Here is a 21,739-nt window from a genome sequence, read left to right as displayed (position 1 = left end):
CTGCTGGGTGGGTCTCAACTGTAATCAGTGCCCCTTGCTGTGTCTTATGCGCTTCTTGTTTATAGCAGCCTGGGCCCAAGCTTCTTACTGTATTCAGTAGGCTACAGTTTATTTTCGTCCTGTCCTGTGCTTGCCTGGGGAAGCATTTCCCAGCCACTCTGGGACCTCAGCAGGGCTCTGCAGTTCCCTGGTGCTACCTCACTTTCTGCTTGCCAGGGTGCCCCAGAGTCACCCTGGACATGCCCTCCCTGGCCCTGGGCGTGCAGCTTCCTGGTTCCCTGTGTTGCTGTGATGCTGGGCAGGTTCTCTGTGGTGCACAGGACAGCTCCCATGGCCAAGTGCCCGCAGTGCTGAGGTCCCAGCCTGTGCGCACGCCCTGCTGTGTGTTGCTCCAGGCCCTTGGGTCTTGCCCTCACCCACACACCCATACGTGCTTACTGCAGCCCTGTTGCTGTAGTGGAGTGTCCCTTCTCCACCAGTCTCAGTCCATGTGCTTATTAGCTTGAAATGCAGGTTTTAGAACTGCTGATACTACCGAGAAAAGAAGCCTACCAACCAGAGTTCCCCATTGGTTCCTGGTTCTTTCTTCAGGTAAAATTTGCATACTGTTAGGTACAGAAGTCCAAGGGTCCAAGCCTGTGAGTAGACATGTACCTGTATGTGCTGTGTGCGTCTCTGTGGAGGTGCGCCCTGTCTCCCTGCCAGTGTGTCCCTGCAGGTCTGGCGGTGCCCTATTCAGACTGCACAGTGAGCTGGTTTGCCTGTTCTGGAGTGACATGTGTGTGACTGTCCCCAGTATGGGACCTGACACTGTAGTTGCGGGTTTTTGTCAAGGGGTGTCCCTGACCTTGTTCCACATGGGCACACAAATTCTCTCTGGGGGGACCTGGTTTGGGAAGCATGAGTGAGGGCTGCTGTTCCCTTGTGTAGAATTGCTGGGACCTGGTGCATTTCGACTTTGTATGAAGTGGGCCAGCCTCCTCCCAGAGCAGTGGGACCCTTTCTGTTCTTGTCACCCTCGCGGTCCTGGTCACCTTGGCTCCTGCACTCTGGTGTGTGGCAGCATGTCTCTGGTCCCTGGTGACTGGTGATGCCGAGCACTTGCTCATGGCTCCCCGAGGCTCTGTCCTCCTCTGTGAGCGAGGCGACTGTGTTGCGTGTGCATTTTGAGCGGTGCTGTCTTCTCGTCCCCAAGCCGTGCCTGCTCCTCCCCTTGTGGCCCAGCCTCACTGGGGCTTCATTGCAGGTGCAAGAGTCCCAGGGTGGGCACAGGGATGGGGGCCTCGGGGATCAGGGGCCCATGTCTCTGGAACTGTGGCTTCCTGCTTGTCTGCTGGGGTCCTACCCAAGGCCTGCGCCTGCTCAGCCTCTGTTCAGTGTCCAGTGAGGACACAGAGAACCCAGATGTGCACGGCCCTCTCAGCTGAGCTCTTGGTGGGTCTGCTGCCCACCAGTGTCACTGTGCTCCCAGCCCTGGGTATACGAGCCATGCTGGGGCCTGCTTGAGGGGCACAGGCTCCTTCCCGTTTTATGTGGGGCAGGGTCCCATGCTCACACCTTAGGGGACATTTCTGGTCCCTCTGTTCCCTGCCCACTCACATGTCATTCTTCAGCCTGGTCAGACTCAGGGTTGGCTGAGCACATCTGCCCCCACTGCCCAGGATGCTCATTCATGTTCCAACTGACATTCTGGAATTTGAGAATCAGGTAAAGTAACCAAAGCAGGTTGTTTGCTGCAGGAGGCAGGAGTCTGCTGGAGGTGGCCCCCGGCTCCTGTGCAGGAGGACCCTGGTGGGCTCCAGGTGTGGTCAGCCTGTGTGCAAGGGTCTCAGGCCCACCCTGACCCAGGGGAGGGCACATGGGGATGGCTCCCAGAGCCCCCTTCCCTTGCCCTAATTCCCAAGGCTTCCCCACATGGTGCTGAAGCAGGTCTCCTTCGGCAGGTTTTTTAGAATTTTATTTTATGAGACCAGGCGGTTACAGCTCCCCAAGTGCTGTAAAAGTTAATGTGATGGCCTCCCTGCGCCTGTGCTCATTTTTATAATTTTTTATTTTATGAAACAGGACAGGGAGCTTAGTGACTTATTACTATTCATTTCGTTTCAATGCAGTAAATATTGATTCAGTTGGGGGTTTTCAATTTAAACCACTCGGCGATTATATAAAATATTACTGGCCTCTGAAATTATGCTTACCGATCCCTTCGGCTGCTCATTAAGGAAGGAGTGCAATTTTTAGACCCCTTTGCCTTCATCATTCTAATAAATGGGCCGAGATACGTTTTTGCGCGGAAGGTGCCACAGAAGCTGCTAGCAGGGGCTTGACAGCACGGATGCAGCTCTTAATTTGGAAGTCGTTCTGAAGTGCGCTGTGGTTATTTATTTATTTCTGTCTGTTTGAGGCAGGCAGGCCGGCCTTGCTGCTCCGGTTCTTGGTGGTGCTGGAACTGTAGGGCTGAATTGGCATCTTCCCTGGCTGGATGCCTGCTGTCCCTGCTGGCTGTGGGCAGCCCAGGACCCCATGCCCTCCCTTGGCCTTTGGGGAGGGATGGAGAGGAGAGCCCTCCTTCCCAGGGCATCAGCTGGTCCTGGGCATCACCAAGGCTGGGATGTACCTGAAGGTCAGCTGGATCCTTTAGGATCTCATCCAGAGAAAGGGAGGGGACTTTTTCTTAGAGATGTTAGAACCCAATCCTGAGGACCTGTGGGACAGGCAGGCCCGAGGCAGGAGCCCCTGGATGCCAGGGCCCCGCTGGTGCCCAAGACAGCTACTTCTTGCTCCTTTGCTATCTTGATAATGTATGCACACCACGCAGTGTCCACACAGGCGTGGGCAGCGAGTCGTAGTTCTCCCAGGCCACCCTGGCATTGGAGCAGGTTGGGGCTTCTGGGTGCAGTTCTGTTCTTTGCCCAGTCTGTCTCCACCTAGATGGGCAGCTTCTGATGGGGAAGCTCTAGGTTGGCCCTGAGGCTAGGACAAGTATACTGTGGGCTGAGAGTCCCGTGCTACCAGGCAGAGGCAGGGCCTGAGCCATACCCCAGCTGCCCCCCAAGATAGCACAGGTGTCTGGAGTGGGGCAGGGCAGGGCTGAGGCCCTCTGCCCTTCCGCCACAGGGGTCACACGCACCTCCCACAACAGCCCCCTGTAGCATGGCAGTCAGTTTGTCTCTGCTTCCTCAGTGGACTGTGGAACAAAACTGTGGCTGGAGGGGGTGTGTGAGACCGCCTGAGTGGCAGAGGGAGGGTTGGGCCAGGGGTGAGGAGGAACTCAACAGGTGGGTCATGACCCTGGAATGGCCTTGTGGGAGGACCGGCAGGGGACTTGTGGCCCCCTTCTGCTCCATCTCAGGTGGAGACCTGCTCCCCAACCCCACTGGGTCCCCCAGTGCAGCACTGAAGGTAGGTAGGGTGACGAGGAGGGTACCTGGAGGTAGCAGGAGCAGCAGTCCTGGGAAGACTAGTGTCCGTCCCGTCCCTCCTCCCTGCCCTGAGCTCTGCACTGAGGCCCTTCTGCATGGGCTGTCTTCTGCTGGCCCTGCTGGCCCTGCTGGCCCCTTTCCTGTTTCTGTCTCCCAAGCCCCCTCTTGGCTCAGTCTCTGTGTGCAAGCTCGGTGTCTGCTCGACTGTCTTTTTTCCTCGTTCCTCTGTCCCCGCTCCTCCACCATGTGTCTTTCCTCTGTGGCATGTCCTCTCTGCCCCCATTTTCTCTTTTTCTCTCAGTATCAAGCCACACTCTGGCGCTGTGGGCCCAACATGGGTGGGAGGGAATGTTCCTAATGCTCCTGGGGAGTATGCCTCAGGCAGAGGGAGGTGGGGCTCCCCAGCAGAGGCGTGCTCAGTGGGTGGAGTCCATGGCCTGTGGCAGTGCAGGCTGGAGGGACAGCCAAGTGCACACAGCAGCACCGATGTGGCTCCACACTCTGCCCCTCTCGAGTGCACCCACACCTGTCCTCTCTGGCGGGAATCCTAGTCCTGTGTATTCTCTACCTCCCTGCCCCAACTGTCTGCCCCCATCCCTGCTGGGCGAGGATGGTGGCAAGGGACTGGGGCCCTGAGGGTGAGGAGATCCTCTTTGTACCCACTGAGACATCCGTGGGGCCCATACTGGGGATGACCTCAAAGAGGTGGCTGTGGCACCCGCTCCTGAGCCCTGTGTGTGGCACATGGACTGTGATCCATGGGATGGGAAAGTGATGTCTTTGTCCTTCTCATTGGCTCATGGGCAGCTGTGGTCCTGCTTGAGGCCTCCAGGCTGGCCCCCAGGAGGAGCACTGCAAAGTCAGGCAGGTGTGACTTCTGGGTCCCAGCTACGGATGGGCATCCCTGTCCCTTTTGTGGGTGAGCCCTGAGTGACAGGACTAAGGAGCGCCCTGTGAGATGCTGCAAAACCACGGGCCACATATGGCCTTCCTGTGTTCTGTCAGTAACCCACAGGGATGGGCCCTACGGGAAATTGGACGCCAGGGCTGTAGGGTGCGTTCTTTCATCTCACCTGAGGTGGTCAGCAAGGAGTGCTCGGGAGAGCCTGTTAGGTCTCTCCTGTGGGGTCTGTGGAGCGCTCTCTCAGCCTGGGCGAGTCCACCTGCTGGCCCCCCAGCCCCACTGGTCCCACAGGAGGGGCCTTGGAAAGAGAGTAGAGGAGACTGGAGACACCCACCTGACAGCAAGAGACAAATTGTCCTCATCACTCAGCGCCACCTGGTGCTTGACTCCATTAAATACCACTTTAAGTGGCACTTTTACCCTGGTTTTAGAGGAGGTAGTAAAGTATTGTTCAAATAATCAATGTCATACTAACTCCTCACATCCATCAGCCCTTCAGCTGATCTTACCTGTCGCTTCACCTCTCAGCCTGGGCCGAGGGTCTGACTGGCGGGCAGGCACAGCACCACTGGGGACAGGCTCACATACTCCTGCCATGCTGCAGGACCAGGTGGGCTCACCAGCACCCTGCTGAGCCTCGTCGAGTAGGAGGGTGCCCAGGGTCATGACATAGTGGGACGTGGCACTGGAGCACCCAGGGGTTGCTGGGCCTCTGGGAGGTCTGTCCCCACTGTCTCCCTGCCTTGCCTTTCCTCACCCCTCTCCTATTGCTGTGTCCTCAGAGATGGGACTTCAGTGACACCTGCCTCCACTCCCCCGCCTGCAGCTTGGGGGCCCTTGGTGAGGGGTCTCTCCTTGCGCCTGCCAGGGAACTGTGCTTCATGCCCCTGGCTCCTGAGGCTTCCCCCTTCCGTGCCTCCCTTCTCCCAGCCCCGAGGCTGTTGGAGGCCTCTCTCTGTCGTGTGCCTCCCGGGGCTCCATTGAGGAGTCAGGTGACGGGTGTTTCCTGAGGTGCAGGTGGGCTGGGGTCTACCATTCCCCAAGTCAGCAGGGTGCCTGGGGCTGCCCGCCCACTCCCCAGTCGTCAGCCCCCAGTGTAATTTGCGGCGGGATGTCTGTTAAGATTGCGTCCACTTCCCAAGTCAGCACTTAATTGGCAAGGCGCTTGATTTAACAGCGTGGGAGCCTCCACCGGAAAAATGGCTTGAATAAATCACTGCTCGACGCCAGAAAATAGATATAATCTCAGCATTAACTACATTAATAGTAGCAGGAGCCGAATTAAGAAAGCCATAAAGCACAGGCGGGGGGCATAAATTATGGCCCGCTCCTCCCCTCAGGTCTTCAAGGGTGGGCCTGGGCGGGGCAGGGGCTCCATGATACAGGCCCGCCTTGTGGTCAGCCTGGGATGGAAGGGAGACCCAGGCCTGTGGCCTTGGCCCTCCTTACTGTTCCCCCAGCCTACAGGGGCTGCAGGCAGGTTGCTGAGTGCTGAGCCTCAGGGCCCCAGGGAGGTCGCCTGGTGACTCAGCCCTTCCGTCCTCGCTCCTGCTTGCTCAGGGCCTGGCCTAGCAGCCACTGCCCCACAGTGCCGGCAGATGCCAGAACGGCCCCGTGTGTACGTGTGGAGTGGAGTGGCGGAGGAGGGTTCTCAGCTCTCTCCCGTATGGAGTCTGTGCCGAGAAGCCCTCTCGGAGGTGGTGTCTGGTTGCAGAGGCAGCACAGCTGGACCGCCTGCTGCCGTCCACCTTGGGCCTGGCCTTAAAACCTGAACCTCTGCTCTTCCTTGTCCTTACCGTGGCCTGCCTGAGGAACCTCTCTCATCCCGATGACCCCCGGCACTGCTGGGCTACTGCATGGGCTTGGTGGCCTGGGCAGTCATGTTTAGGACTGGCCGGGCTGGACATGTCTTGTAGGCAGGTCAGTGCTTGGACAGCAGAGGAGGGTGTGGCCTGGGCTTCACTTTCGTTTGGCTCGTGGTCTTTCTCAGGTTCGCTGTTGTCTCTGGCTTGCCTCCTCCTGCGAAGCTGGAGCGCCGTTCCAGCGTTGAGGACGTCCCCGTGTCCTGCTCCTCAGTGGCCCCTTTGCCTTTCAGTGTGTGAGGATTCATGCCAGAAGCTCGGTGCTTTTCCCTGCACTGAAGTCAGCCCTTTCCGTCTGATGTGTTCGTTGCTCAGAGCAGCCTTCCTGCCCCTGGGTGGTGCCCTGCAGGGGCCCAGTGCCTCTGGCCTTGAGGCCCCCTTGGGCATACGGTAATGGAAGCATCAGGTGGCAGCGCAGTGGCTGGTTCCTATCGCTCAGCACTCACCGTGCACTGGATTGTGCTCCACCAGAACCCCAGGTTGAAGCCCAGGCCCCCAGTTTGACTGTGTCTGGAGACAGGTCGTTAAGAGGCAGTTAAGGGTCAGTGGGTCAGGTGTGTCTGGCTGTCATCGGGCTGAGCGGCTGCTTGTGAGGAGAGGAAGAGAGGGTGCCGCAGAACAGCCCGTGAGAGCAGAGGGAAGGCACTGCCTGCGGCCAGGAGAGCCTCCAGGGAGCAGGGAGCAGCCCGTGCCCGCCCACACACCCTGGGCCTCCAGCCCTCGGTGTCCTGTGTGGCATGACCTTCCCCCAGCTGGGTCGTGCTTCATGGCACAGACCATCGCTCTTCTGTTGACAGGTAGGCGGAGCTGCTCTCAGCTTTGCTGGGCACATCATTGTGTGACAAGGCGTCTTGTTTCTGAGGAGCTGCTTCCTCGGGGAGGGACGCTGAGGTCTGCCCGTGGACCATGGTGGTTGCTTCAGCCTCCAGTCACTGCAGCACAAGTGTTCAGTGGCCCAGGGCCCTGGCCAGCTCCTCTGGGTCATCTTTCCTGGTGGAGTCTTGCTGGGGATGTGTAGTGTCATTGCACAGAGGTCTTAATTTGTGCAACCTGAGAGCAAGTGATGCTGAGCCTTTTTTCATATACTTAATGCTCTGTGGCTATGCTCTTTGGTGGAGTGCCTCTTTGGGTCCCTTGTTCTTTTTCACATTTGCCTTTTTATTGATTTGTTGGAGTTCTTTATGTATTATGGATACATTCCTCTCTCACAACAGCTCTACTACCAAGCCACACCCCCATCCCTAGGACTTGCTCTTTAATGATGTCTGATTTATTGATCTTTTCTTTTACCTGTAGTGCTCTTTGTATCCTGTGTATGAAATATTTGCCTACCCAAGGTCATTGGAACATTCACATTTAAACTTGTGATCCTTCGTGAGGTTTTGTGTGTGTGTGTGTGTGCCAAAGATTGAACCCAGGGGTGCATAACCACTGAACCACATTCCCAGCCCTTTTTTATATTTTTGTTTAAAGACAGGGTCTCCCTGAGTTGCTTAGGGCCTCGCTAAGTTGCTGAGGCTGGCTTCAAATTAGCGACCCTCCTGCCTCAGGCTCCTGAGCTGCTGGGATTACGGTGTTTGCCACGCACCCAACTTGAGTTAATTTTGCTGGTGACCAGAAGTAGGTGTGGTTCAAGGTTCTTTTGTCTCTCCATGGAGATACTTTGTTGAAATGAGCCTGACCTGCCCAAATGCGGGGACATCAGCTGTCACCCAGGTATGGATGTTGGGCTGTCTCTGGCCTCCCCATCCTTAGCGTACTCATTTGTCTGTGTTCTTAGTGATTCCTGAATGTTTATTCTTCCTGGTGAAGTTCAGGAGCACTGGGTCCTGTCCTCAGCCTTCCCAACATCCATCTTCCAGATGGCTTTGTTCTTGCCATCTCACCCACTTGCCCAAGGTTCTAGGAGACCCAGCCTCACTTCACGTGCCTCCTGTTCTCAGTACCTCATGAGCAACATTGATCTGGGCTCTGCTTGTGAGCCTCTCGCCCTCTCTGATTTGCTGAGGCTGTTGGTTTCTGCACATCTTTACTTTTCCCTCAGCCACCTGTTCACCCTCTGAGTCTAATGTGTTCGGTGGTGCTGCGTGGGCCTTCCCTGCAGGCATGATGGTGAGGCTCCCTAGCTGCACGAGGGCCTGTGAGGTCACCGCCTCATCGGGGAGCCAGCTGGATTCGAAGCCTGACCTGAGGAGAGCTGTCCCATAGGTCAGGGGAGTGTCACTGTGAGCCTGCGTGGATAGCAGGCCCAGCCCTGCCCCTCAGGGGCTGCATGAGTCAGGTGGGTCCTGGCTCAGCAGCCAGGAAACCTGGGCGGCACCAGGTGCAGAAGATGGAGAGCACTGCCCAGGGTTCATGGCAGCCGAGCCTGCAGAGGGCGCGTGCACCAGCCACTGGGCCAGCCTTCTGCCCATGGAGCTGAACTCTGCTCTCTGGAGTAGGGCCATTAAGGTCCAGCAGTACCTGTTTTTTGCAGTTAACGTACAAAGCACCAATAGCTTCAGCTGAAATGGATTTTTAAAAGTGTCATTTTATGGAGAATTTTACTTTCCATCTTGTTGTTTATTAGGCTCTTAAAGGGAAAGCTTGTAATGCATCCATTGATCGAAATACCAATTGAATAGATGTGAGCACATAAAATACATAGAATAGTCCCGGCCCCTCATAATGGGGCAGCAGCATTTGTAATGGAGGCAGTGCAATTAGTATCGCCCACCACCACACCAGCTGGGCTGGGAGGGGGTGCCCCGAACCGTCCTTGTTGGTGACTGGGGAGGCCCAGGGGGCTAGTTCCCTCCCTCCCTTCCCTCCCTCCAGAGGCCTCAGGTGCCACAGTGAGCCCTGCCGTGGAGCCCTGCCAAGCTGCTCTCTGCCCTGGCGCAGTCTCTCCTCACACACAGCTGCCTGCCTGCAGCCCTTCCCACCTGCCACACCTGCCCAAGCTCAGGCCTTGGCTCCCTTGCCCTGCGCTGCCCTGGGCCTGGGTCAGCCCCTCGCCTGCCACTGTGAGCCTGCGGGATGATGCCTGGAGACTTTGAGACCTCCAGTCCCAACCCGAGGCCCTTTCCCTCAGGGTGACCCCAGGGCTCCAGCATGGTCTCAGCTCCCACCCAGGCTTGTGGCCCTGCTGCCCACCTGCTAGAGGCTTGTCTGGGGTAGAGGAACTGCTGGACAGCCTCCACACACGTGTGCCGCAAGGTGGACACCGTTGAGGGTGCCCAGCTGCAGCCTGAGCAGTTCTTCAGTCAGGTCCTGTAGCCCTGGAGCAGGGGCTGCTATGTACCTGTGGTCTGGTCATGGGCTTTGGGCATGGTGGGCTGGGCTCAAGAGGAGGTGGCTGTGTGGTGGAGTAAGGTTCCTCGAGATCAGGAGGCCAGCACCATCATGAATCCATGCCTGTGTGTCCTCCGAGTCATCAGGCTTCAGTCTGGTGCAGAGGCAGGCCTCCAGCAGGTCCCTGTAGCACCGAGCCTGCTCAGCACCCCACCTCCTGCCTCTGCTCTGCCAGGCCCTCCCCTGAAGGACTGTCTCCATCCAGGAACCTTGGGCACTGGGCTGCCCCAGGTCAAGTGGGCTTGGCCTGCCACAGTGAGGGGCCCTTCTCGTTGGGCCATGCAGCCCAGGCAGGTGGGGCCCGTGCCATGCAGCCAGAGGGAGGTGGTGAGCTGACCCACACCAGCACTCAGGCATGCATACATGTGCACACACACCATTGTACACACACTTGCCCGTGCTCGCCCTCCCTAGCTGAGCCGTGTGGTGGACCGTCGTCGTTTCCGGTGGAAAGCCCGGCTAAGCAGTTTAGTGCCTGTCACGGCGGCTTCGCCTGACCTACTTGGGGATTCGCCGTGCGAGCTGCCTCTTCTGCTGACTGCGCACTCCCGCTAGCTCAGCTTCGAGCTTCAAAAACCGTGCTCCATTTCCTGAAAAATGCTTCCCTGGTTGTTTTCTCTGCTCCCCTGCTGGCCTACCCACCTTTTGCACTGTCATCACTGGCCAGAGTGCCCTGGCTAAGGGACAGCTGGGTCTGAAGCCCACACACTGCCCCTCCCCAGCCAACCACATTGGGGTCAGCACCCTGCTTGGAGGACTTCAGTTCCTGGGCCTTGCACCCTTTGACCCCTGCTTCTCTCTCCATCCTGACACTCCCTTTGTACCTAGCCCGTGCTGCCAGGCTGTGTCCCTCACTGCCCCATCTTTGCAGGCTTCTGTTAAGCAAGTCTGCCTCAGTCCCATCTCCCTTTAACCGATCCCTCCCTCCCTCTCCCTTGAGGTCATGGGGCCCTCGGGTGGCACTCCACAGCCCTCCCAGGCCCTACTCCACGCCTGGCATGTGTTCCCTCAGGACAGGTCATGGAGCCGTCTGCATGCCTCACAGCACAGGCAGGCACCCAGCAGATACAGCCAGTCCTCAGGGAGCCCTGGGTAACAGGCTGTGGCTGCTGGGCAGAGCCACCCAGGCTGGGAGAGTCTGGTGCTCATCAGGAGTCAGGGAGGGCTTCCCCCAGGACGTGGCTCCAGAGCTTGGGCTCAGACATGTTCAGAACACCAGGCAGAGGAACCATGGGTGCAAGGGGCCAGTAACAGGAGAGGGCACAGTACTTTGCAGGATGTGGAACTTTCCATGGAGGCTGACATTCTGGACTGGAGGGAGGAGGTGAGAGTAGTGGCCAGGAAGGACCCAAGATCCCAGTGCACAGGACCTTGTGAGAATGAGGGGACCCACTGCAGGGTTTGAGATGGGACTGAGGCAGGCTTGCTTAACAGAAGCCTGCAAAGATGGGGCAGTGAGGGACACAGCCTGGCAGCACGGGCTAGGTACAAAGGGAGTGTCAGGATGGAGAGAGAAGCAGGGGTCAAAGGGTGCAGGGTTTGTCCATCAAACATCTAGTTTCATACTGATGGTCAGAGCATGTTCGGAGCAGGGACCACCAGGGAGCTGTGAAGCAGAGCAAGGACCCCAGCCTGCACAGGAAAGGCCAGACTGGCTCTGCAGTGTCAGCAGAGGCTGCTTGGCAGCCGTGCAGTTGGTGCAGAAGCCTGGGCTGATCCTGAGGGCTTTGCATGGTAGGCCCAAGGCAGAGCCAGGCTGAGGTTATAGGGATTGGTGGTGAGCTTGTGAGGGAGGGGAGTGGTCCAGGGTGGGAGGGGGCAGGGGAGGTGGACCAGCAAGGTGTGTGTTTGTTTCTTCTTAATAGGTAAGACTTGAGAGCAGCAAGACAATCCAGAGTAGGTCTGGGTGGGGACCCCTTACTGCGGGGGCTGACAGGATGCCGTCTCAGTTTACCTCCCAGTGTCCAGTGTCCCTTTATCCATTGCACTGTATGTGGCCTTCTGTGCAGGAAGGAAATGAACTTCAAACCCCAGCCCCTGCCCCTCTGTGGGCTACAGGCCTCTTCCTCCGGGTTGACCCCAGTGCTGAGAGACACTGGTCCCTGCCTCGGGGCCTGGGGACCAGATCGGGTTGGTCCTTGAGAGGCCTGCCTTCAGGGGTCCAGCCCTGTCCATGGAGGATCTGTGCCCACCTGACCTCTAGTGTTTGTTCAAAGATGCGGTTGAACCTGGCCAGCATGGGACACAGCATCCAAGTTTGAAAGTTGCTTGGCTATGGCCTGTGCTTCTTAGGTCCCACCTGTCAGTTCTACCCTGCTTGGGGTGTCCTGGAGGGCCTCTTGGCCCCTTTACCACCTGTATCTGAGTTAGCCACTGACCCTCCCCAGTCCAGGCAGGCTGATCTCTAGCAGAGGGGTATGTTGCTTTCTCTGGTCAGTCCCAAGGCTACGTCCCACACACAGAGAAGGCACAGGACCAAGAGGCTATTGTGTGGACTCTTTGGGGTGCAAAGGGGCCAGGCTACCTGGAGGGGCTGCAGTTATAGGGGGGCAAGTGACAGCCTTCAGGAGGAGCTGCTCTCCATCAAATGAGTGTCCACCAAGCCTTGGGCTGCTGCTGCTAGTGTACGGAAGTCACTTCCGGGCAGGTGCAGGCAGGGGCAGCGGGTGTGCACACACATGTGCGTGTAGTTGCTGAGTGTGTGGAGGCTGTTTCTTGTCTGGTGTGCATCCCATGCCCCACCCAGGAGACCGCCAGTCTGGTCTCATGCCAGCACACACGCTTGTCAGTACCCACCAGGCATGGGTCTCAGTGTGTCGGAGGCTGTGCTGACCTGCCCCAGCAGTGCCCTCAGGGAGGGCAGAGCATGGTGACCAGGGTTGGTCCTTAAACACAAATGTGGGTTGGAGGACATGAGAGCCCAGCAGGTGGACATTCTGGGACCTGCCCTCAGGGCCCAGCAGATATCTCAGGGATGTAGTGAGATGACCCCTGGGCTCAGTAAAACTTAAGGGCCTCAAGGATAGCCTCCCTCTGTCCTGCTCAGGCCCCTCAGAAGTAGGGACAAGCCAGGCCCAGCCGCCACTCTGTCCTGGACAGCCTCTGTCAGGGAAGCTGCGGGCGCTCTGAGGGGAGCGCAGCCCTTCCTGTAGCCCTACTTCTGTGGGTGTCTCTCCCGTCACCACCACTTTCCATTTGAAATGTTATCACCCCCACCCTGTCTGTCCTTTGTGCCCCCCCAGGGGGAGAGGGGAGGCCCAGCCTCACCCCGGTGTAGTCAAGGTTATGGTGATAAATCCTGGGGCATTGTCACTTCTATTCGGAGTAAATTGGCTGGCCGCTTTCGGGCTGAAGGAAAGATAATTTGCTGTAGTATTTCAAATGGATTAGAAATGGATTTGAAGGGAAAGTTCATGCCTCCCATTACAAAGGCGAGGAAGAAGACTATCTTAAGGCACTGTTCCCTCCCTGGCCTTCATTATCCACGCTTAATACCTTTCCTATTTTCCAGCGTTAATGAAATTTCCTGGCGGCATGGGCCTGCCGGACGGATGGGAGAAGCCTTCAGATCTGCGGCTCCGTTGCAGAAAAGGAATTACAGAGCGCTGCCGTGAGGGCAGGCGCTTGCAGGGTCCTTGGCCCCGCTATTATCTCATTAATCCTGCCCCTTCTTCTCTGTACAGTTGGTTTCTAAAGGCTGTCCTCTCCATTAGGACGACAATTTCCTGGAGTGCTGTGACACCAAGGCAGTGAAAGGCTACAGGCCCGCCCTGCTCCCTCCCGCTGCGGACCCGAGCCGTGGGAGGTGAGGGAAGGGCAGGTGGTGAGCCCAGCTGCTCCCAGACCTGGGGACACAGGCATGTGTGGGTTGATGGCAGGGGACCGCCACCCTTCTGACCTGCCAACCTGGGTCCACAGATGTCCTGTAGCTGCCGTCAAAGGGAGTGGGTTTTTAAGAAGAAACGGTGGCACAGATGGATTGTCCATGATGGACCTCAAGAACAAGCATGCAGAATGAACAGGAGCGGGAGGAAGTGGAGCTCTTGGGCTCTGGAGAAGAGTGTGGGAAGCAGTCCTCTGCAGAGTTGTCCTCCACCTGCCGCCACCTGGCCCGGCCCTCGCTGGCTCCTGGCCTCCTCAGGAGGGCCCTCAGCAGCCCCCAGCATGAGGCTCTTGGTGCACAGAGTTGGGGGCTATAGGCCTCATGGGCAGAGACTCACGTTACCAGGGGAACCGCTCCCCGGTCCTGACAGCTGGGCAGGGTCCCTGTGGCTGCGTGGCGTACTTTCAGTGCCTGGCTATGCCTGTGTGGCTGCCCTTAGTGAGGGGCAGGTGAAAACAGGTTCAGCACCCACCCCAAGGCTCTTTGGAGAGGAGCTGGGAAACACATTCCTGCAGCTGGACTCTCCAGTGCTGGGCCTTGCATAGTGGTTGGACACAGGTCTGGCTACCTCTTGCTCCTTATATTTTCTGTGGCCAGGGATAAACACGGCCATTCTGTAGGTGGAGAGGAGGTACTTGGGAGTATTGTTGTGAGGGCAGGACCTGCCTGGGTCCCAGGTCAGAGCACAGAGGCAGAGGTGTGCCTGGCCTGGTAGGCAGGGCCAAAACTGGCATGCACAGGGGCTCTGGACAGTGAGACGGTTGGGGTTTTGGGCAGTGAGGGCTGGGGCATTCCCAGGGACCTGCCAGGCAGAGTGGCCACTACCTTGAGCTCAGTTCACGACTCAGGATTTGGGGTCAAGGTGGATGTCACTCATGGAGCCCCGCCCTCTGAGCCTCCAGAACCAGCAGGGCTCTGGTGTGGGCCACCACCCCTGTGCCCCAGCCCCTAGTGCCCCCCCAGTGTACAGGGCAGGTCGAGGGGGTCCTGGAGCCTGGAGTCTGGCCCACTTTGCCTTGCACCATAGGGGCACAGGGGTCCAGCAGGTGCTTCTCTTGCCCAGGTAGTACCCAGGGGGACCCACAGGAGTATGTGATGGGTGCCCTTTGGCAGGACTCGTTCCCTCCAAGACTGGCGTTCATAAACTTGGATTTTAATTAAGGGAAACTGGGTCGTGCCTTTTGCGGCCTGCCTGCCTGTTTGTACTTACACTGCAGCTTTGGTCCCCAGAGCACCCACTTACTCACTCACATTATCTCACTAATGGGGCTGCAGAGGCCACTGGCTCTTGAGTTACCCCAGCTTGCAGATGGGGAGACCAAGGTCCACAGGGACTGAGGTGCTGCGCACAGGAGACGGCAGCGGTCTGAGAATGGGCTGCTCCCCTGCTCAGTACCCGTGTTTCTGAGTGGCTTCCCTCGGGTGGCAGGGCAGGCTGTGATGGGTGGTGCTGCGGGTGCTGTGACCAGGCCATCTGCAACCCTTGCCTGTCCAGCCAACCAGGCATACCCCACCTGCTGTTGCTCAGCAGCCCTAGTCTGGGATCACCCCTCCTTGGCTGGATGACTGAGGCAGGGTTGGAGGCCCGGGCACTCCACTCGGGGAGCCTTTTTCCCAGCTTTGCTTCCCTCAGGAACTGGGCCATGGGCTGTGGGACAGTGGGGGTCAGTGGGACGGGCTCAGCGGAGGATTCAGAAGGGAGGGAGCATGGCCCTGCACATTCCTGGGTTGACTGTCTTAACCTCCCACTGGAGCTGTTCCCTTGGCTGCTCCCTGGGCTGATGTGAAGGCTGCCGTGGACTCTGTTGATAGACAGCTGTGCCCATGACTGGGTACAGTGGCACACACAGGAGGAAAGTTCAAGGCCAGCCTCAGCAACTTAGTGAGGCCCTCGATAACTTAGACCATGTCTCAAAAAATAAAAAGGGCTGGGGATGTAGCTCATTGGTAAAGCACCCCTGGGTTAGATCTCTAATACCGAAAAAAAAAGACAACTATACCCATGGCCCAAATTTGCCAGGGGGTACAACATAATGTAGTTGAAGGTTGTGGCATCGTGTCATGAGCAGAATCTGAGCACATATGGAATCTAGGCTTGATTTGTGTAAACACTTCGCTCCTAAAATGCCTCCTGAGTCAACTGGTCTCTGTGCCAGGCCCCTGAACCCTCTGCTCAGCAAAAGCCTGCTCGTGTCACAGCGGGCAGACCCGTCGGGTTGGCGGGGCAGCTGCCGAGGCCTGAGTGGCATCATCGCAGCCTTTCCCCGTCCTGCCTGTGCTGGTTCCCTTGGGGAATGTGTGGGGTCCGGCAGGAAGGGACTGGGGAAGGGAGTGGGGCAGCCACTGGGATTCAAGGTCCTTCCAGCCCAGGTCTGTTCTTCTGGCCTGGGTTATCCACTCCATTAATCCTATGACTGTTTCGGGCCTCTTGGGCCCTTGGCCTCCAGGGAATCAGCATTTCTCCCAAACAGCTGACCTGATTGGGTCTGCCAGCTACCCCACAGGCCCTAGTGCAGGACTCTCTCAGGGAGAGGGACAGGGAGGGGAAGGACAAGTGGCACTCCTACTGAACCATGGCATCTAGGGCAGGTCTGAGATGGCCACCAGCCTTGGCAGAGACCTCAGGGATGCCTTCTGCAGGTGAAAAGTGACCAGACCTTTCCCCACAGCCCGTCGAGACGCAGGTACTCTGGCAGCTGTCCTCCCTGAAGCTCAGGGGCCAGCCCAGGCTGACTGTCTAAGGGAAAGGCCTTCCACACAACCCTGTGAGGCTCCTTGGTTCCCAGCCAGGTTGGCAATACCACCTTCTGTCACTCCTTGTCAGCATTCCCTGCTGCCACAGAAGCAAACCTGCAAGGGGCAGGGGACAGAGGCCTGGTGGCTAGCCAGGTGAACCTCCCTGACTGTGTCCCAGGCAGCAAGTGCTCTATCTAGGCTGTCCTGGCTTCCCTGGCCCTGGCATTAACCACTAAGGCTCCTTCCTGTCCTGGGTCCCATCTGATGGGCATTTTTCTGTCTCTGCAGATCCCTGGTGCTGAACCGCCTGCGTCCTACAGTCACCGGGAGCGGGAAAGCCCCGCCTGGTTCCCCCCGGTGGGGCAAAGGCTACCGCTGCATTGGAGGAGTGATGTACAAGGTGTCAGCCAACAAGCTGTCCAAGACCTCCAGCCGGCCAGGTGACAGGACAGCAGGACCCTCTTTTGCACGGGCAAGGCGGAGGCACTGGGGAGCATGTGGGGGGCACCGTAGGCCAACATGTTGCTGCTTTTCCAGGCCTTGGCTCCAACCACCTTCCCCAGGCCTGAGCTCAGCCCTGTATGAAAAGCAAGGCTGGGCCTGGGGCTCTGGGGACATACAGTGCTTCCCAGTGGAGCACCCCAGCCGCATGAACTGTGCTCTTGCACATGTGCAGAGCCTTGGTAGGCCCATGGGTCGGTGTATGGGGAGGGTGCTAGGAGGCCTTGCAGCCCTCCCACCCCCTGGGAAGGCCCAGCGCCTGCCTCTTGCTTGGCCGAACAGCCTCTGGTTTTCCATGTGCTTTGCTCATGGACAGGGGAGCATGCCTCAGCGAGCAAGCACCTGGGGCCTCACGCCGCCTTGCCGACTATCTGGAGGCAGCTGCCCCCACATAGGCCCAAGCCCTGCCGCTGCCCAGGAGACAGACATGAAAAAGGAAGTGCTCTGGACATGATCCGTGCATAAACTAGCTAGAATGTTTTGGGTTCAGTGTGGTTTAACCTCCTTGTCCATCAGAAAAAGGATTATAGGCCGGTCTTGGGACCAAGCAGCCCTGCCCACCCACCAGAGGGGCTGGGGGAGAAGAGGCTCAGTCCAGGGGGAAGTGGGGTGCCCAGGGCATCATCTGCAGTGGGCAAGGCAGTAGTAAGGAGCCTTCCTCCCTAGAAACCAGCCCCTCTACCTGCTCCCTCCTGACTGTGCTCCCAGGGCCTGTCTCCAGGGCCCAGGGGCTTCCAAACTGCCAGTTCCCTAGGCAGGATGCATTGGGGATGTGCTTCCTAAGAGTGGCACTTGGGCTAGGGAGAGCCTGGGCCTCTTTCCATCTGTACACATCTGTGGTCTCATCTCTGCCCCATACTTGTAGTGTTCGGTGACCAGGCCTTCTGACCCACAAGGGGATAGTGCCTTGGGTTAGGGTACAGACCCTCTCATCACCCTGAGTGTGGGCACTCTGGTCACTTCTGACCCGGAGCCATGCCTGCTACTAGCAACAGCATTCCCCCACTGCTGCAGTCTCTGTACCTGAGCCCTGCTGTGTAGCCCTGTTGGGCACAGATCCAGCCAGTGCTGGACCAGAAAGTTCATACCAGAGCTCAGTGACTCCTCTTGACTCTCCTCAGGGTCCTGACCTCAGGCCCCAGCACCATTCTGTGTCTGGGTCCTGCTACCCACATGTGCTGGGCTGGGTGTGACTGTGGGGTGGGGCTGTACCCACTGCCCTGACTTCTCACATTCCCCTCCTGGCCACAGGAGATGGCTGGGAGTGACCTGAAGGCTGTCCAGGGAGTGGCAGCTTTGGACCTGGTCTCATCGAAGGTGCAGTGCCCTTCACTGAGGCCAGGCTGCTGCCCTGAGACTGGTGGAGCATAGGGAGGGAGGGCAGGGCTTTTGCTCCTCCCTGGGAAGCTGCCTCCTGCTCCTAGGACCCTGGGCCAAGTGCTAAGCTCACAGAAGCCGCCTTTCCCCTTGCACACATGGTAGAACCCTGGTGGCCACAGAGCTCCTGACATCACCAGACTGTGGACAGTCTGTCCTGGCAGCCACCCCGAGTGTGCCTCTGTTGAACCCAGCTGTATGAGGGAGCACCTGGAAAGAGCAGGGCAGGTCCCAGGGCCTCCTCCCTGCAGCCTGTGGGGGGCACGCGGGGAGGGGGTTACCACCAAGCAGGGCTGTGGCTGCTCACGTCCTGCCGACCAGCCTTGGGACTTACTGGGGGCAATCCTGGGCTTGGCCCTCCCTCCTGGGAAGGGGTGTGGGGCAAGTGGACAGAGGCGGCCTGGACAAAGCCACATCCTTCCGCGTGGTGGTAGGCAGGGAAGTAGCAGGCGAACTGGGCAGCTCCAGCTGCCTGGACCCCTGCATGGCCCCCACCTCACTGTGAGGAGGAAGGTGGATGGTCCCCAGCTGCAGGCTGCTGCTGACTGGCCCACTTAGATGAATCATAATTAAAGAAATAAATTTCCTTCTCTGGTGTCAGCGAAACTTTGACTTCAACGAGAAAGTGCGGCCCTCCATGAGGGGTGGGCCTCCTCCTCTGCTGGCTGCCCTTTTGGGCCCACAAGGGTAGTCAGCATCTGCTCCTGGTTGCCCTGACTCACTTCAGCTAATCCCCTCCCTCCTAGGCCCACCTTCCACTCAAAGGGCACAGTCCCTAGACCCCTTCCCACATACTTTGGCCTGGGACCTGTGTCCTCAGCTGACTGGTCTGTTCTGGGTCACCAAGAGCCTGGTGGCCCTGCAATCAGGTAGGAGTCCCAGGTCTGTCCTTAGAGCTGCTGGGCTCAGGCTCAGGCTCAGGCTGGCTGCAGGGCTTGATGGGCTTGTTCTGAGCCCCTAGACCTCCAGGGCCAAGTGAGGCAGACGTGGGCTGTGGTCCCCATCTTGCTGCTGACCAGCTGCCAGTGTCCCTGGGCAAGTTGGCTCTCTGTGACTCCTTATCTGTGCCCTTCTCACTCCTCCTAGGTGCCATGAGGTCACAGAAGGGCACGTGAGGGAGGCCCTGCCAGCTGCAGCTCGCAGAGCCAGAGCCACTGGGTCACAGAAGTCCTGCCCCTTGCTTCCTCTCCCTGGGGCGCCCTCTGCTGTTCGAGTCTTTCCAGGCCTGCCAGGTGCTCTCAGCCAAGCAGACGGGGGCTTGAGCAGCCCCTCCTCTGACTTGCTGGGAAGGGACAGGCCAGCCTGGCAGTGGGCCCAGTGGTGGCATGTGAGCCCTGCCTTGTGCTCCCCAGGCTGTGCAGGGCGAATGAGAGCCAGGGGTGCTGAGGGCCTGGTGCCCAGCAACTCCCTTGGAGGGCCCATGGGCAGGAGGCAGGAAGCAGGTGGGGGTGCCAGGCAGGGGTGGAGCTGGATGAAGACAGTGTGTGTTTTGGGAAGCGCCTGGGAAGTGAAGTTCTCCAGGATGTGCAGCAGAGGTTTGCGCTCTGAGGTCGGGGCTCGGCGGAGCTCTGCACCTCCAGTTGCCTGTTTTCAAACTCCTTCTGCTTTATATGTGTTTTAACACTGCACAGCATTTGGAAAGGTGCCTCCCATTCTTGTCAAAACTCCCACCATGAGCCCCACACTGGCATGTTTTTAAGAGTAGAAAGTGGAAAGAAGAAAAAACTGCCCCCCTCGGGTCCTGACAGGCAGCACATGACACCAGCATGTCCCTGACTGGGAGCAGATGGTGCCAATGTCACCAGCAGCCTGGGTGACAGCCCGGGAACCAAGAGCTCATTGACAGGCTATCAGATTGCACATCATTCACTGTGAAGGGTGGCAGGTGCAAGGGTGCGTCTTGCCACCTGGACAGGGGTCCACCACCACCCCGTGGACAGGTGCCCCCAGCTGGGAACATCGGCCATGCTGGGTATCCCCGCCCCCGCGCCTCTTTGTCCTTGTTAATCCCCCTCATCCCCACATCCCTGCTTGTGCCCTCAGGCCCCAGCCCCTCTCTGGACACCGTGGTCAGTCCCTGCTCGCCCAGCTTCTGGGCCTGGGCCCGCCCTGCACTGCTGCACTCCTCCACTGGGGGTCTCGCCACTCAGCCCTGGAGATGCCCTTTCTGAAATTGGGGATGCCAAGGCTGAGGGTGGGAGCTGTGCTGGCAGGGGGCCCACGGAGCTCCCTCAGGGTCCCCTGCAACCCAGAGCAGCAAGCAGCCTTCACCTGGTGCGCACAGTCTGTGCTGGCTTGACCTCTTTGTCTCTGCAATGCCAGGGTGTGACAGCACCCCCAGCCTGGCCCAGGGAACTCTAAGGGCTGAGCAACTGCTAGATGCCAAGAGAGGAGGGTCTGAGGTTCCAGCCTGTGGGGCATGAAGGAGTTGGGGTTTGGAGAGGCCATGGGCCATGCTGGAACCTGGAGAGAGGGGCGACACTGGAGACGGGCTCACAGATACCCTGGGGGAGTGAAGAGGAGGGCCGCTTCGGAGCAGTGTCCCCCAGGCCTGCACTGGTACTCTGCCGAAGGAGCAGCGACGGGTTGTGAGTTCAGGCACTTTGGAACGTCCCTTTTTAAAAACCAGATGGTTTTGTCATCACCTCAGGCCCTCAGAATCTCTGTATGATGTCACTTCTGCCTCTTAGTGCCCAGATTCATTTCAGCAGCTGCCCTGCAGGAAATCGGATCTGGTCTGGGAAGGGTCATGTGTGTATTTGAGGAACCCAGGGAAGCAGTCTGAGCAGGCCCTGCCCTGCCCGGGCCTCCCCACAACCCTAGACTGGCCTGTGTCTTTAAAAGGCAGGTGACTGTGGTGAGCTAAGCCCCTCCTCTTGCCACCCCCCCACCCCCCTGTTGGTCCCCTGGGTTCTAAGAGAGCCCTATCCATTCTGCCACAGCTTCCTCACACCATATTAGTAATCTCAGAAAGGCTGGGTCTTCATGCTTGGGGTTTTGAGGATCTTCTGATAAGGCACATCTGCACCTGGGCCAGACCCCTGAGTGTGAGGCCCTCACCAGCCCATCTGCTTTTCTAGAGCCAGGCCACACGTGGTCCATATTCACCACCTGGTCAGAGCAAACCCCTCTGGTGCTACCCTGGGGCTCTGGCCCCACTGGTATTTTCACCATTTTCAGGGTCGCTCCAGGATAGCCAGGCCAAGGTCAGAGCCTGGAAAGAGCCTCAAATGGAGGCCCTGCCCCAAGAGATGCCTGGCTGCCAGGGTGGGCTTGCAGGTGGGTGGAAGCCAGCTGGCCAGGCACCCAGCCAACCTCACGTGTGGCTTTGGGGAGCCCAGCAGTCTGCAGGCCACTCAGTCCCTGTCCCTGAGCTTTAGGGGCTGCTTGGCAGGCCGGCTCTGAGGGTGCCAACAGGAGCCCTGCCTGGTCCCCTGGATGCTGTGTCCCTAGGGTGCGGGGTGAGGGCAGCCTTCTGGAGGGGGCGGCAGTGCCAGAGCTCAGTGCTGGGGACCCAGAGCGGGTATTGGCCAGGTGGGGCAGTGGGGAGAGGGCTCAAGGCCTGGTCAGGGTGCAGGGTGGGCTGGGCTGCAGCCTGATAGGACCCTCTCCTCTCCTCCTCACAGGCCGACTGGATCCTACCAGCAGCTGTAGCCGCTCCCATGCCAGGTGAGTCCCTCGGGGGCTGGGCAGGTGGGGCTCACTGCCCATCCTTGGGTTCATG

At 58.6% G+C, this 21,739-nt stretch overlaps 2 protein-coding genes across 3 annotated transcripts in view; both read left to right on the top strand.

Annotated features, from left to right (window-relative positions):
* NAPRT (nicotinate phosphoribosyltransferase) overlaps positions 1-21,739 on the top strand; it is a 131,718-nt gene that overhangs the window by 84,286 nt on the left and 25,693 nt on the right. The gene's annotated exons all lie outside the window — the stretch shown is intronic.
* Positions 1-21,739, top strand: part of ZC3H3 (zinc finger CCCH-type containing 3) — an 85,668-nt gene that overhangs the window by 42,286 nt on the left and 21,643 nt on the right. Inside the window, 2 exon segments of the mRNA XM_079153833.1 lie at positions 16,426-16,577; positions 21,642-21,684. Coding sequence (XP_079009959.1) covers positions 16,426-16,577; positions 21,642-21,684 — 195 coding nt within the window.

This window comes from Sciurus vulgaris (assembly GCF_902686455.1).
Source record: "Sciurus vulgaris genome assembly, chromosome: 1".
NCBI lineage: Eukaryota > Metazoa > Chordata > Mammalia > Rodentia > Sciuridae > Sciurus > Sciurus vulgaris.
The sequence above is the reverse complement of the archived record's forward strand: the minus strand, read 5'-3'. Positions and strand labels throughout refer to the sequence as shown.